At 41.0% G+C, this 15,359-nt stretch overlaps 2 protein-coding genes across 2 annotated transcripts; one reads left to right on the top strand and one right to left on the bottom strand.

Moving 5' to 3' along the window:
• Positions 1-541: 541 nt before the first annotated feature.
• rab38b (RAB38b, member of RAS oncogene family) lies at positions 542-4,887 on the top strand (the record flags this gene model as incomplete). The annotated part of the gene is made up of 3 exons (XM_080508779.1): positions 542-770; positions 2,884-3,161; positions 4,738-4,887. 3 exons carry the CDS (start codon positions 542-544, stop codon positions 4,885-4,887), a joined length of 657 nt encoding a protein of 218 aa, XP_080364905.1.
• A 4,945-nt stretch (positions 4,888-9,832) lies between these two features.
• Positions 9,833-15,293, bottom strand: bach1b (BTB and CNC homology 1, basic leucine zipper transcription factor 1 b). Its single transcript, XM_080509289.1, has 5 exons — positions 15,178-15,293; positions 14,769-15,017; positions 12,770-14,215; positions 11,650-11,856; positions 9,833-11,554 (listed from the first exon to the last, which is right to left on the bottom strand). The coding sequence occupies exons 2-5, from the start codon at positions 15,015-15,017 to the stop codon at positions 11,270-11,272; spliced, it is 2,187 nt and encodes a 728-aa protein (XP_080365415.1). The 5' UTR covers positions 15,178-15,293; the 3' UTR covers positions 9,833-11,269.
• Between the last annotated feature and the right edge of the window lie 66 nt (positions 15,294-15,359).

The raw sequence follows: 15,359 nt of genomic DNA, 5'->3' as shown, positions 1-15,359 counted from the left end.
CCCTTCTTTTATGCAAAGAAATTAAATCATCCATCCAAATAATTGTTTTAATAATGCAAGGTACTGAAAATACTTGCATTGAATAAACCAAATTTTACATTTGGTTATATTAATGATAATGTTGTGATTGCATTGGATAGGATTTGCTTTATATACATTCTGTAGTTTTCAATTGAAGATAACTTAAGTATAAAGATTTCTGATCTTTCTATAGAATCAGCCAAAATACAGAGAATGTTGAGTCAGTCGTTGAGTGCGTCCAATTAATTAACAGCACAGCTAATAGATAGAAGATAGTAAAAACTAATTCACAAGCGTGCGCATTTCTCGTTCCTCTCCAGGCCGGGTCACAAGGTCTCAGGCTCAGCCCCTGAAAGAGCGCACACTCCCTCCGGAGGGAGGGCGGCACCGAAATCCGACCAGATAGGCGCACTCACACACACGCACACAAACCGGATCAGGACGCGGAGTGTCAAACGCATACACACATACACACACCGAGTCAAAGTCACCTCGATCTCACCTCGATCCTCCAGGTGAGATGACCAATCACCCATCCAACTCCAACGGCATGCAGAGTCTCCGGAAGGAGCACCTGTACAAGGTGCTGGTGGTCGGGGACCTGGGTGTGGGGAAAACCTCCGTCATCAAGCGCTACGTCCATCAGACCTACTCCAACAACTACCGGGCCACCATTGGAGTGGACTTCGCCCTCAAAGTGCTGAACTGGGACTCCGAGACTGTCCGGCTCCAGCTATGGGACATTGCAGGTGGGACAGTGGCGAATAAGTACTTTATTTGTGTCTGATTTAGTTTCAAGTTGTGCGTAATGGCTTCAAGTTGCAGTTTGCGACTTACATTTGGTGCTATTCCTCCTTTTAATCAAACAAAAAGTGGAAATAGTGAAGCAATGCTGTTCTGGTAAAAAAAAAAAAAAAATCACGTGTTTGTCTTGAAACTGACAGTGAAGCATGACTGTTGTAAAATTATTCAATGGCAAGTTAAATATGCAGCGTCACTGGAGACAGCTGGGCTCTGTTGCCTCTATCTCTATTTCTTATCCAGACATGAGCAAAGAGGAGACCAGAGCACTGTTATTTAGTCATTCAGGCAAGGTATGATGTTGCATCATGTGATGAGGCCCATGTGAGGGACATTTAAAGGCCAGTCACAGGAGTGTCATTGTGGCTTAAATAAAAGACAGCATCCTTACACACACACACACACACACACACACACACACACACACACACACACACACACACACACACACACACACACACACACACACACACACACACACACACACACACACACACACACACACTTGAGGTGGTTAATTCTGACCCTTCCAATGAAATTACATATGTATGAATGGCTCTACCTACCTGCTTGAAGTCCACCCAGAGGAAATGCAGGGCTCTCGTCAGTCTGCAGGAGATTTCTTTTTCAGTTTTTGTTTTAAACTTGACGCATTATGGTGCACTTATGCAAGGATTTAAAATTGCACCAGGCACTTATGAATGACACTCCGCCAAGTGTGTGACTTGTCTGTCTCACAGTGCTGCCACAGCACTGCCGAGGAGGGTTCCTTAAGAGAGATAAAAAATCACTCATACAGTCTTTTTGCACAAAAAAGAGGAAGCTGTCAATCCTATGCACAGTCAGATCTTCCATTTCCTCCTCCTCGGCGGCATTTTGTCCTTGTCAGAGCACCTCTCCAAGGCAAAAAGTGACATCTCAGTCATTAATATCCATAGGAAATGTAAACTTCTCAGCGAAGAGGAAGCGAGCACACACTTACTGCCTCACGTTTGTACCCAGACATACTCACATCAATCCGAGGGACACACAGCCTGAGGAAAAGTGTTGACAGAATTACCTGTTCCTCAAACACCTACTTTCCATTCCCTGAAAAATACACAGGTAGTTATGATCTCACAGAATTGCACCTGCATGCAGGCGTCTCTCACAGTAACAGTCATATCCATCAGTTCTTGGACAGTAAAGCGATTTTCTGTCATTTTCCACCCAACCGTCACCAAAAGCCATATGATGAATATGAAAATGACAATGATTATTGTAATACTTAGTCCCTTTATTTTGTCTCTATCAGAGCTGATTGGACAAATTAACATAAATATCTTCTTTTTTTTTTTCATGGATGCCAGCCATTTGTTTTCAATGACTGGCCGAAATCTGGAGTCACTGAATACTGCCAAATACTAGGTTTCTTACATGGAGATACTTTGCCAAGGCTTTACTGCATGTTTTCTGGACACTTCAGTTATGTCTTCCTCAAGTAAGAAGGTTGACGCCAGGTGACTGACTCGGCGAATTAAATTCACTCTTTCTTTAGAAGATTTCAAGATCACTTCACAGAGTTTTTGGTTCATTATTTTACTGGTGTCAGCCCGAGGCAGGAGAGAGAGAGAGAGAGAGAGCCTCATAGAAGCTCCTAAGTGTTACCTGTGATTGGTATCATGAGATGAACTCTGCATTTACGTTTCTTAGTCATACACTATGGCAACAAGCAGTTGCAGTGGTCTGCTGTGTTACTGCAACACAGTGGAATGTGCTGTTTCTTGGGGAATGCAAGCACTGCTAACTGTCAGCAGCATGCCTTGTTTTTTCTGCCAAAAAAAAAAAAAATGCAAGAAAACAAAAAGAACCTGTTAGCAAAGTGAAGCCTGGACACAATGATGCTGGCAGACAAATGAATGAATCTCACACTGTGTGTGTGTGTGTGTGTGTGTGTGTGTGTGTGTGTGTGTGTGTGTGTGTGTGTGTGTGTGTGTGTGTGTGTGTGTGTGTGTGTGTGTGTGTGTGTGTGTGTGTGTGTGTGTGTGTGTGTGTGTGTGTGTGTGTGTTGGTTCACCACAGGTCAGGAACGTTTTGGGAACATGACCCGGGTGTACTATCGTGAAGCCATGGGAGCCTTCATTGTGTTCGACGTGACACGACCGACGACCTTTGAAGCCGTCGTTAAGTGGAAAGAGGACCTGGATTCTAAACTAATGCTGGCTAATGGACAGAGCATTGCCACCGTGCTGCTGGCTAACAAGTGTGACCAGGGCAGGGAGCTGACCAGCAACGGCATCAAGATGGACCAGTTCTGCAAGGACCATGGCTTTGTGGGGTGGTTCGAGACTTCTGCGAAGGTGAGAGCAGTACTTCCCTGAATTACTCCGTGTTTTCAGTCATTTGTGGCGCATGAGGTACATGATAGCCACCAGTAATATAATAATAACCAGTATCACCAATACCTGACAATAGTGTAATAATTTCAGCCATTTTACATAAAACCAACAATGTAATAACTTGACAACAATTTAATAAAACAGAAAAAAAAACACTAATATACAAGCATAATTAAGCCAAGGTTGCAATATGTGTCCTCAATGAATGGATATGACAACTCTGACATCTATTTTTGATAAGCAAACTGAAATTAAATATCTTCATGACTTTTATAATGGAATAATCAGAAAATACTATGCTAACTTTTGAAATGATTGTCAAAATGTTATTGCACTATTGTATAGTTATTACATTATTGGCCATGAAAACGTTGGTCGCGACGAGGCGAAATGAAGTTGCTTGTGAGAGCGTTTTTCTCATATTCGGGGTAATGGGCTAGACTGAATATATGCATCTTAAGAAGATAAACTATAACCATGTTTTCGACTGGAATTGAGAAGCAGCTCACCTGGCTGTGCAACTAAACCTGTTTCTGACACACAAGCTACTTAGAATCACATGTGAGTTCTTGTTTATTCTTCTTAACCATCTTGTTATTGAAAAGTGTTAATACAGCTTTGGTATCGTCTATAATGAACGAGCCAAAATTGTAGGCTGCCTTAGTGATGGTTCGGCACACCCCGGGAGAGATCTCCTCCCTCTTCAGGTCATTTCAGTCAGCAGTAAACATCCCCGCAGAGCCAACTGGAATTTCATATGCTCATGGAAGATGGCTCCACACGATGAATTTACAGAGCTGGGTCAGAACAAGTTATTAAAGTGATTATGAACTGCCTGTTGCTTAGGAACTTCTATTTTGCAGTGAGTTTTACTCTATATTTAAAAAAAAAAACTTTTGAACCATGCTGGTTTAAATTCTGTCCTTGAGCAGATTCAATGTTATATAATCACTGCCCTGTAACATCTTATATTGTGCATGCACTTAACCTGATGGGTCACTGAAACTTTATCAAACTCCTGAAGATTAGGATGTTAGAATTCAACATGTGAATACTCTAGAAAAGGGGATTTGTAATGGTTTGATTTATCATCTACCACAATTAAACAAAAATAAATATTTTGCTTGCATTACATTGTGTTTGTGCCAAATCTATCTATCTATGTACCTCTGTGATGTGTACAAGCTTAAATTGCACGTTCAGAGCAGTATTTACACATAGCCTTAAATTCTGCTAATGCTGTCTTCATTTACACATCTTGTAATGACATGAATGTGCTGGAGCAGCGTGAGTGAGCTCTCCTCTTGTGGCATCGAGACTCAACATTCTGAAAGGTCAAAGTTTATGAAGCGCTGTTTCAGGCAGAAATGTCAGAGGGAGACTAAACAAAACAAGATCTGCTGGTTCATCTTTGCTGACAATTGTAAGCCAAAATGTCCTGGAAATTGGTAAAAAAATTAAAAATGTAAAAAAATAATAATTACCTTCATCCTATGAAGCAGATACGGTATAACTACACTTTGTCTTATTCCTTTAGGACAATCTCAACATCAGTGAGGCTGCCAACTTCTTGGTCAAGCACATCATGGCCACAGAAAATGACATCCTGAAAAGTGTGGTTCCAGACACCATCTCGCCGCAGCTCGACTCCAGCAGGCAGATGAGCTGCTCCGGCTGCCTCAAGTAATTGGACGACTTGGGGCGTTGGCACAAGTGAAAATAATGAATTCACAGCAGGAAAAAGAAAGACAATTTTTTACCACATATCGAAGGTTTGAAGGAAATCAAACATGGCGCTGTTTGGTTTCTTTGGTCTCACCTCAAGTCTGATGTGTTTCATTGGTTGTGCCACTGCAGAGTGGAAGACACATGTCCAACTGAAGCCACGTCGACTCAGAAAGCTGCACTTTTATGTAACTGCACAATGCAGGGTGGGGATTTACGATCCTGTGAGAGTTCAGATTTTGCCTTACAAAAATTATTTTCCAGATAAGTGTACTATAGTTCTCTATGCTGCTTATCCTTATTTGGTCAATGGGCGTATAAGCACATTGAACATAAAAGTGGTCAGTCTTAAAGTTTGTAACCTGACTTAATATTCCCAAACACACTCCAAACTGTACCGACCAGCAGGCTTTATTTGAGGTTATTCTGCACAAGCCAAAAGAAGCAGTATTGATCTCATATTTTAAATCCCAGCTTGTGAAATTATGTGAATTTTGCACATACATTGTTTTCAGGTAGTTTTTTTCTGTTTTAAATTATTTTCAGTATGCATGTCTGAGTGTGAAGTTGGATGTCAGTTGATGTTAAATAGGTTGAAATTCACACCACAACTGACTTATTTTGTTCAGCTGTTTGAGTAGCAACGTATTTATCTTCTTGGGGAAGCGGTTACGAAGAAATATAGTTGAGCGCTTAGACAAACATCATGGAGTTTGGCTAGTGTAACTATTGTTTTATGGCCAGTGGGCAGGTCTTTCTGAGCAGTTCGTGATTTGCTGAACAGAGAACACATGTCACAGACATTTGTTCATCGAAGGCAGAAGTTTGACCTTTAGTTTGATTACGATACAGCTACAATATTTTACTAATCAGATCGCTGCTCCCATTCTGAGGATCATTGCATGTTTTGCTTTCCTCTCTGCCGACTGTCTGGTTGCATACTGGACACAATCGTTTGCCAAAACGTAAGCCTCGGTATCCATGGTAACAAGAGTCTTTTTTTATATGGTTATCCTCTAACTATCTATGTGAAGCTTTGTCTCACTGTGCCATGCAGACAGACACTGCCGCATATCCACATATAGACAGATTTCTCCTCTCTCCCTGTTCCTTTTTTTGCCTCATCTTTCATCTCTTCATCTGCTTTGGCGTCTGTTATTATTTCACTCTGTTTCGTCTCAGTAAAACTGTTTCCACCGCTTTTCCTCATATTTAACCTGCCTCTCTCTGTTTGCTTTTTTCTTACTGATTTCTATATACCATGCAACAGTATGTTATGTAAACCTGCACCTGCTCCACAATGTAGATCCAATACTTCGATAGATATCGTTTAACGGTCTGCAATTTTGTTGTACTGTTAGTCTGGGAGGCAGTCCAGTAGTTTTAGCTGAGTGAAGTCAAACTTTGACATTTTCTTACAGTGGTTCAGTGCAAACAAAACCAAAATTTGTTCAAATAGTGTGTGCTCTGTTGCAAATGTATGCAAATGTACAGCAGATGTACTTCTGGCATGTGTCACATCGTTTCCTCTGTGTTGCTTTGTGTTTTGGATCCTCGCACAAAAAGTCATGTGCTGATGAACGAGTTCTTGTCGTTCATTTGTGACCTGGATGTTACAGACTGAAACAATGCTCCCTCCTCAAGGCAATTTCATGGTGATATTTTGGCTCGTAATGAGGGTATCAGCAGGGTGTCACACTATAGACTTCTTAGCTGAATGCGAATACACTTGTATTCAGTAAGATATCAATACTTGGAAACGATTCGATGTATTTGATAAGTGTTGTGATACAACGAAACCCCGTCAGCTGATTATGCCACTCGTGGATTGTCCTCATTCATTATTTTCTTTAAAATAGATAAAAAGGTTTGCTGTCTTCGTTTGTAACCTTCGGTTACTGTTTTTGTACTCTACTAATGTAGTGTGACTCTGAACCCTACAGTTGCTACAATGCAGATTTTAATACTCAAACTACTTTGATATTTACCTTTAGGTGTGTATATTTCAAGGTTGTGTTTTTTTAATCATTTGGGCAGTGTTCCACCCTTTTCAACTTTCTTGTAACATCCTCTGTCAAAATTGAATTCAGCCTTTTTTTCCCTCACTGTGAAATAAGTCAGGGGAGAACTCTGACCTCATGTAAACTCAGTTCACTTCCGGATGTGTTCATGCATGTATCTCATGGCTCATGTTAGGTTGTTTCCTCCAGAATATATGGAACAGTGTCATGTGAGAATGTGTGTTGTCAATAATTTACAGTAATTACATGACGATTTAGTGAAACAGGACAGTTTCTTTTTCTTTTTTTTTTATTTCATAATGAAGGTGTCAGCATGTTTCCACAATACAGATTTTTGAGCCGATTATGAACACATTCCTTCAGTAACTGATGAGTACACCAAATCATTGTCGACTATATCACACAGGAGGTCAAAAGGTACATAACCGCATACTGCCAGCTGATTATACCACTTATGTATTGTACTTTATTTATTTTTAGTCAAATAAATTAACAATTTTCACATATATATATTATGTTTGATGTTTTTTTTTTATAATATATGTGTGACTCTGAGGATATTTACACAATTAGACCTTTTATCTGGAACCAGACAATTTTTCTTGCACATGATCACTGTGGTAATTTAGTGGAGCTTCACAAATTGCTGTGACAGCCAATAAATCCGCTTACAAGTTTTATTAGTTTACAGCAAGTATGTGTGTGTGTGTGTGTGTGTGTGTGTGTGTGTGTGTGTGTGTGTGTGTGTGTGTGTGTGTGTGTGTGTGTGTGTGTGTGTGTGTGTGTATATACAGTAGACTCAGGTTCTCATCCAGGCAGCACATGACTGTGTGGATTACTTTCTGCTTTAGGGATTACATTTGGTCGTCTCTTTTTGATGAGGTAAAACCGTGACATATCAGTACCCGTGTACACTAGTTCAACAGATGATTAAAATGACAGACTAACTACAAACTTTAGGAACGTTGGTCTTATAATGATGTTGTAAATGACAGTTTGGGGATGTCAGTAAAATTCATGAAGATTTATGTTCAAATAAAGGAGTAAAATTGAACTTCTATATGAAACACATTGCAAAGATTCTGGTGTATTAGCTCATTTTGTAATGACTGCAACTGGCACAGATTTAACTAGTCATTACTGGGATTATGAGCTCAAGATACCGTCCTCTCTCTAGTTCTCAGGCTCTGCCAGGGAACCACCTACAGAAAATACTCACATCTTCTGAGAGCGAGAGAGAGAGAGAGAGAGAGAGGCAGTTGGTAGGAGAAGAACATGTGCAGGAGGAGATGCAACACTTTAAATGAAACAGCAACAAAAGGTTACCAACAACTCATCGAGAGTGCGTGCAGGTAAACACAGACAGGCAGATTAAGAGGGTCACCCCAACTGTCTTCGAAAATGGCAGAATTCATACAGCTTGTAAGTAATAAATATCTATTAGACGAGAAGACATTGGGCCTGCTTGGTCACACAGATCGCAGACAGGAGTCATGTGGCAAGTTGCAAATCAAGTATTCAGGTAATGAAAGGGACTGAGTCTGATTGTCTCATTGATATCGCTACTAGAAATTGTTCATGTGGAGCCATCTGTTGTCACATTAGTCACACTGCAAGCGTTATATTCACTTAACGCTCATTTCAAATTCATGAACAAATTAAAGATGCAGTGTGAAAACAATTCATTTTAATGAAGGATGTGTTTGTAATAATGAACTCATTTTTACTGAGTGATAATGGGAGCTCTTGTGGCATAATAAGGTGTCATATTAAGAGAAATGGCTCCCGTGGTCTTCACTTTACATCTGTAATTGCTCCCAAAAATGGAGGGAAAAAAATACATTGGTGCAGACATAAATCTTAAAGTGATGTGCAACCACTCGCGAATGAGAGGATTTCAAAGTACTTAATCGCTTCGTGTGAACACTAACACATGCTTTCCCAGACAAAAAGTCTCCTCCATCAAGGTGATTTTTCTCATCTTTAAGCCTTCACCCATCACTGACTCACAGTTCCCACTCAATCCATTAACTCAAGTTGACCTCTTTGACCTTTTTGCCTCGGGAATCTTCCCTTTATTCTCTCAAATTAAAAAGAGACACAAGTACGTATTTGGTGAGATTGATTAAAGTGACAACATACATATAGTGTTGAAATGCTCTGAAGTGCATTATCCTACATTTGTTCACATTAAAGAAATTTAAGGCTTGAGAAAACTAATCTCTCCTAATTAAAGCAACTTTGGGATAAAGCAAGAATGGAGTGACGCAGAGTGAAACTGAAGAGAAACTCAAAGGGAAAATTAAAAGTAACACAGGTGAGAGTTAGTGGGAGAGAATGACAATGATCCGGAAGCTGAAACATGAAAGATGAAGTATTAAATCATTAATATATCTGTCCAGGTTGAAAGATGAGTCCTCTGAAGAAGTTACCAATCTCACTGAACACGGACACATTTTACACCTCATTACCATACACTAATGGCTTTTCAATGTCTGCTTTGCACTGGCAATATCTTGATAATCACAGCAAACTTTTATTCTTTTTTTTAGCGTTTCATTGTTGGTTGGTTGGTATTTATTATTCATTGATTACCTGCCACAGATGGCCAGAAAATGCAGAAATACTTTGGAACAATTCATAAAAGTATACTGTCATTATGGAAATAATTAAATATAAAAGAACATTGTTGAGGAGCTACTGGTGCTCTAAACTGCAACAAACGTGTACATGCCCCAGCATGTGCATAGGCTGCCACTAGAGGGAGATATGTACCAGGGTAAACGCATTACTTTTTGCCGTACCATTGATGAAAAACAACATTCTATCACTCTGTAATGTACAGTGAGTCTACTCAGCAGGTCATAACTAAATCAACATTTAAGGTTTCATTTATTGTCATATCTTTACACAATTCTCGACAATCCGAGGAACACTGTGAGTGGGAAGGAAAAAAACAAACATCTAAATACATAAAAATATAACACAGGAGACATTGATGTGGTGGAATTAAGAAGAAACCTGAGTTTCAAATATTTACAATAGGCAGATTTTATTTTAAAGGAATAAGAAAAAAGTGCAGGAAGTAGAATAGTGAATGGAGTGCTCACTACAAGCAGACATACATGTCCTGATTGAAGTATTGAAGATAGACATTATAGTCATAAATCTGCATATACTGTATCAATAAATTATTGATAGATTGTTAATTTGACCCTTGACTGTGATTCAGATAAAGGTGCTAAAGATTGTGGAAAGTGCACAATATTCAACCTCATAAAAGCAGTATAATCGCTGGAATAATGGAGGGGAAAACATGTGAAAGGTTGCGTCAATAAATTTCAATACAGGGTATGAGGCAGCTTCACTTCCTAAAACTGGCTCTGTAAATGTATGGAAAGAGAAAAGCTTTGCTAAAGTGCAGTTTCTTTGGATAAAACTTTGACTATATAAAAAAAGAAAGAAAAAAAAGACCTGAAGTCTGCTTTAGTGAGTCAAAGCAAAGCTCTGAGAGGTATGTTCAACTTAGAAGAGCTGTGTCACCGTGGTCAGCGTCAAGAGACCACAATGACAGCCAGACAAAAAAAAAAAAAAGATCCAGTCTGTTAAGCCCGTGTCAAGGCTTTTTGTTGAGCTTTGTGTGGTTTTGCTGCAGCACTCTTTGGGTATGGTGTCACTTTGTGGATGCACACTAGTTTGTGGCACTTAGTGAGAGAGGGCTACACTGTACAAAGTAGCAGCTCTTGTAAACACTAAAAACCTATATTATAGAAAACCAGTAATAAATATAATGAATGGTGATCTTGTTACATGTGTGCTCAATCGGTGGTCGTCCTGAGTTAATTAAACAGTGAAAATGTGAAGTAGATGAAGACAATCCTCCTTTTAATCACTCTGCTTGTGCTGGTTTTGTTTAGTTTATTTCTATAAACAAACTATAAACTACGTTGGGCCATTTGGTCAGCTGGGAAACTGCAGGAATGCTGTACAAACATTTAAATAAACATTTCTATAATATCTAAATTTGGCTGTTACTGCATGTCCATGAAGCCTCATCATTATGAATATTACAAAAGCATTTTGATGAGATCACAAGTTTGCCACTGTCACTGTTGTATGGCAGTGTGCACCGAGGCTCCAGTGCAGTTTAATTATCAGTTTGACACCGTAACCGCCCTCAGACACCACAGAGGATTGTCAGTCAAGTTGCAGTGTGTGTGTGTGTGTGCGTGTGCGTGTGCGTGTGCGTGTGCGTGTGTGTGTGCGTGTGTGTGTGTGTGTGTGTGTGTGTGTGTGTGTGTGTGTGTGTGTGTGTGTGTGAAGTCACTGTTCTCCCATGAATGTATCTGTGCTGGAACTGAACTGAGACTCCTCCGGTGCCAGTCCACGTGACAGTCCATGCTGTGAGAGGAGTGCGTCTATGTGGGGAAAGAAAGAGGAGAGAGGGCACTCTGGGGAGGTGTATTTGGCCAACACCTGCAGTTGCTCTGGCTGTAGATTTGCTTCATTGCAGACCCTCTGGCATAAAGCTGAAACGCTGTGACGTGCCTTCACCCTCAGCTGGCTCAGCTGGCTCTTCTCCATCATCAGTTTTTCTCTCTCAGTCTTCTGTCACATGCACGTGCAAAACAAGACACTTCATTCAGAACAAATCCAGCCAAGACACCCTGAAGTTTAATCACTGAAAGAAGGGACGTGCTTACGAGCTTGTTGATTTCGCACTGGAGATTATAAATGCAGTCCAGTTTTCTCTTGCGGCAGCGCTGAGCTGCCAAGCGGTTTTTGCTGCGACGTCTCATGTCGTGGACAAAGTCGAGCTGCTCTCGTGTGAAGACCTGTTGCTTCAACAGCTGCTGGAAGTCATTTCGGTTCAGATTCACAACCCAGTCCACAGTGAATGGTAGTCGCACCTGAGGAGACCCCATCAAGAAACCTGTGTTAAATATGTCTATGAATGAAAGGAGATTATTCTATATGACACATTAAACTTTTGACAATAGAGACAATGCATAATATAAATGCAATGCATTCAGAAACCCTGGCAATTCCTACAGTCTCTGCTGAAGTTGTGAAACGATTTGATTCCATAGGAAGTATCTGACTGTCAACATCTGAACGTATAACTGAAACTAATTTCAGAATTAAAATCCCAAAAGAGTCACTGCTGATCTGTTTGTGATGGAAATCAAGTGAACAGGATTGAAGCAGCTTGTGAGTTCAAGGACCAAAAACCTTTCTGATCTGTTAATTGTTAACTCTGAATGCCTGCTGCTGCTAATGTGTGACATGAGATGTGCATTGACCAGTTCAGGAAAACTGTCAATTTATACTTTTTGTCTTTCAATGGCAAACTTAAGATTTTTTTATTTTTTAAATAATGACCTTAACTGCACATTTCTCAGCACTATTTCTGCTTGTGATCAAATCTGACTGGACAGAAGCATGTGAAAAGCATCACTAACTCTGATGAATGAGCAATTGTTTTTTTTTTTTGTTTTTTTTTTAAGTGGACTTTGACCCAATAAGTAAGCCATATAAGTACAATCACACGTGTGCGAACACACATTATCTCTACATGGTGAATGATTGGCAGGATAGCGGACCTGCTTTTGGTTGATGAGTTCAAACACTCAGTTGCTTACGATGAATAAAGGTCCTGTCACTATTAAGTATTGACAAGTAAATTACAAGGCCTTTTTTATGACACTTCATGGGGTAAGGTATATTCAAACTGTATGGACTTCACAACTGAACAACAGCAGGACAGATAAAGATAAAAATCAGAGCAGGGTTCAGCTGACGTGCTCCATTTTCATTGCTCACCTGTCTGGCTCTCTCTTGTGTGTAGGACTCACTGTCCCCTTCTGTTTCTGTCTCCGAGTCTCCATCCTCCCCTGAGTTTAGGGATGACACGCCTGACTGAGAAGCTCCCTCACATTCAGGCAGCCCCGCTCCTTTCCATAAAGATTTCTGTTGGTGCAGATCCTGGAACACGGGACAGCTGCTTCGCGCTGGGCTAAAGCTACTGTGGAGTTTCAGCCACTCTAATGATGTACTCTGCCCACATCCAGTCCCTTTGTCAGAACTGTCTGCACGAAGGTCCTGGAAGTTCAGCTGAGACGAGCACGCATCTGGTCCCCGAGCTGTAGCCAGTTTCTGCGGCACTTCCCTCCCCACCATGTTACTATCTCTCATACTGTTCCCTGACAAGGCCAACTTCTCTATCCCACTTGTTTGCTGGGTCTTATCTGCTGTTTTGTCCTCAGTTTCTACCTGTTCCTGTTCTTCCTTTGGATGAGTGGAAGCTGGCTCAGTCACACTGGATTCACGGGCCTTCTCGCCTTCATCAGTGACTCTGACAAACTCCCCCTGTGCCGGTGACCTAGAGATTGCAAGACCCTCATTCAGGTTAAACAGGGAGCAATGGTTCAACATTAACCCTACTGACCTCTCACCCTGCACCGTCTGTGGCTCTGTGGAGCCGATTTCACTGATAAGCGCCATTTCTCGCTCCATCTTTATAACGTCTGTCTCCATGTCCTCACATTGCTTGTCTCCTCTGTTTCTTTCTTTCTTATCCATATGAAGTTTCTCCCTTCGACTGGAAGTCTTTGTTTTTATGTCAAATGTGTCCCCCGCTCCTTCTTTGTGCTGTTTGCAGACATTTGATTTTGAATTTTCAGGGAAATGAACTGTAGTTTCATTGTGAATCTTTTCACCGCTAAAACATGGTGAGAAGGAAACTAGGCCTCCGTCGCTGATGGGCACCTCTGGAATAGTTAGGCTTTTTTCTGTGGTGCAGTTTTCCTTCCCACAGGCTATCTGGAACTTACGATACTTTGGACACTGCATAATGTGGCCGTTTGTCTCTTCAACTACAGGTGCATCAGTGCCAGTGCTTCTCTGACTTCCCGTTTTGTTGTTCACTGATTTGTCACAGTCCCATGTTGTTTCCTGCCGAGCTGATGAGTCAGCAACTGGTTTGACTTCTTTTTCATCCAACAGTACTTCGTCACAGTCTGAGCCACAGTCTTCCTTTGACAATCGCCTCTTGCACTTCTTCTTACAACAGATCTTTCCCTGAAAAGGAGCAGAGCTCTTGCTGCTGGAGAAGAACTTGGGGAGGACGAAATCAAAGCATCCGTCATCAAGGTCTTGGAAACCAAGGATGGAAGCTGCATTTCGAATTTCTAAGACATCGTCTTTTCCGAAGAGGAGTTTGGACGTGTATGCAAAATTCAGCAAGGGTTCAAAGCCTTCAACTGTCACCTGTAAAAGAATAAAATGACATCAATGATTACTTTATTTCAGTGTTTCACAACCCCGGTCCCCAGGGACCCCCTGCTCTGCACGTTTTAGATGTTGTCTTGCTTCTAGTCACTTGATTCATATGAATGGATTGACATGGAGCCCTGCAGGAACTTAATTCATTGATCTGAATCAAGTGTTACAGAGCAGGAAAACAGTAAAGAAGACAGGGGGCCCTGAGGACCAGAGTTGTAAGCCCTCCATGAAACATAGCTTCATCAAGTTTGGTTGCAAACCATTTTAATATTGGATCCCCAGTACAACTAACTAAATACAACTAACATTTAAAATGTTGTACTGTATCAGAACATGTTTGTTCTGTTCATAACTGACAGCAGTTGTTTTTACGTTAGTAGGTTTTAATGTGTGTCTCAACTTGGCAACTCTTGAATGCAAAGCATTAAAAAAAAAAACAATCTTGTTGATGAATTGGTCACTTTTACGGAGAGTTCTTGATGTGTGGCAGCTGAGCTTGAGGAAAACTACATATAGGCAACATGAGGTGACGTCTCACCTCCTTCGGCAAAGTGATGACCGCTCCATGCTGCATGAAGGAGGAGAACCTCTGTGTGAAGTACTCGCTACAGGAAGCGAGTACGGAGCGGTGGGCCCTAAAACTCTGACCCTCCACCACCACCGTAACATCACACAACACATCCCTCCGACGCTGCTCATCCAGGCAGCGCAGCATATGGCAGGAATGCACTGTAGACTCAAATGTAAACACAGATGACCGGTGGGCAGACATGGTCATCAGGGACATCTGTGTGCGCGCACATACACACACACATACACACACACACACACACACACACACACACACACACACACAGCAAGTGTGAGAGAGATTTCTCATTTATCCATAAACAAAACTACAATACTTTAATAAACATACTTTAAAAGAGTAAGATAAACATGCCTACCTCACAAATATTCCTCTGTAGATCCAAGTTTCTTAGAGTGTCAAGTAAAGTCCTTGCTGCAGAGCACACATGGTTATTTCTAAATGGAATGCCATCCGACCGGGCTGTCTTTCCCAGAAAGCCTGATCTCCACTTGGTTACAAACTAAAAACTGAGCTTGACTCAGTCATATGGCCTGTGTG

Source organism: Blennius ocellaris (assembly GCF_963422515.1).
Source record: "Blennius ocellaris genome assembly, chromosome: 14".
NCBI classification, from domain to species: domain Eukaryota; kingdom Metazoa; phylum Chordata; class Actinopteri; order Blenniiformes; family Blenniidae; genus Blennius; species Blennius ocellaris.
Note: the sequence above shows the minus strand (reverse complement) of the source record. Positions and strands in the feature narration are given on the sequence as shown.

Coding starts and splice junctions, on each gene's coding strand:
- bach1b (XM_080509289.1), bottom strand. CDS start 15,017: ATGTCCCTGATGACCATGTCTGCCCACCGGTCATCTGTGTTTACATTT. Junction 14,216..14,768: donor TCATCACTTTGCCGAAGGAG/GTGAGACGTCAC, acceptor ATTCTTTTACAG/GTGACAGTTGAAGGCTTTGA. Junction 11,857..12,769: donor CACAAGAGAGAGCCAGACAG/GTGAGCAATGAA, acceptor GGGTCTCCTCAG/GTGCGACTACCATTCACTGT.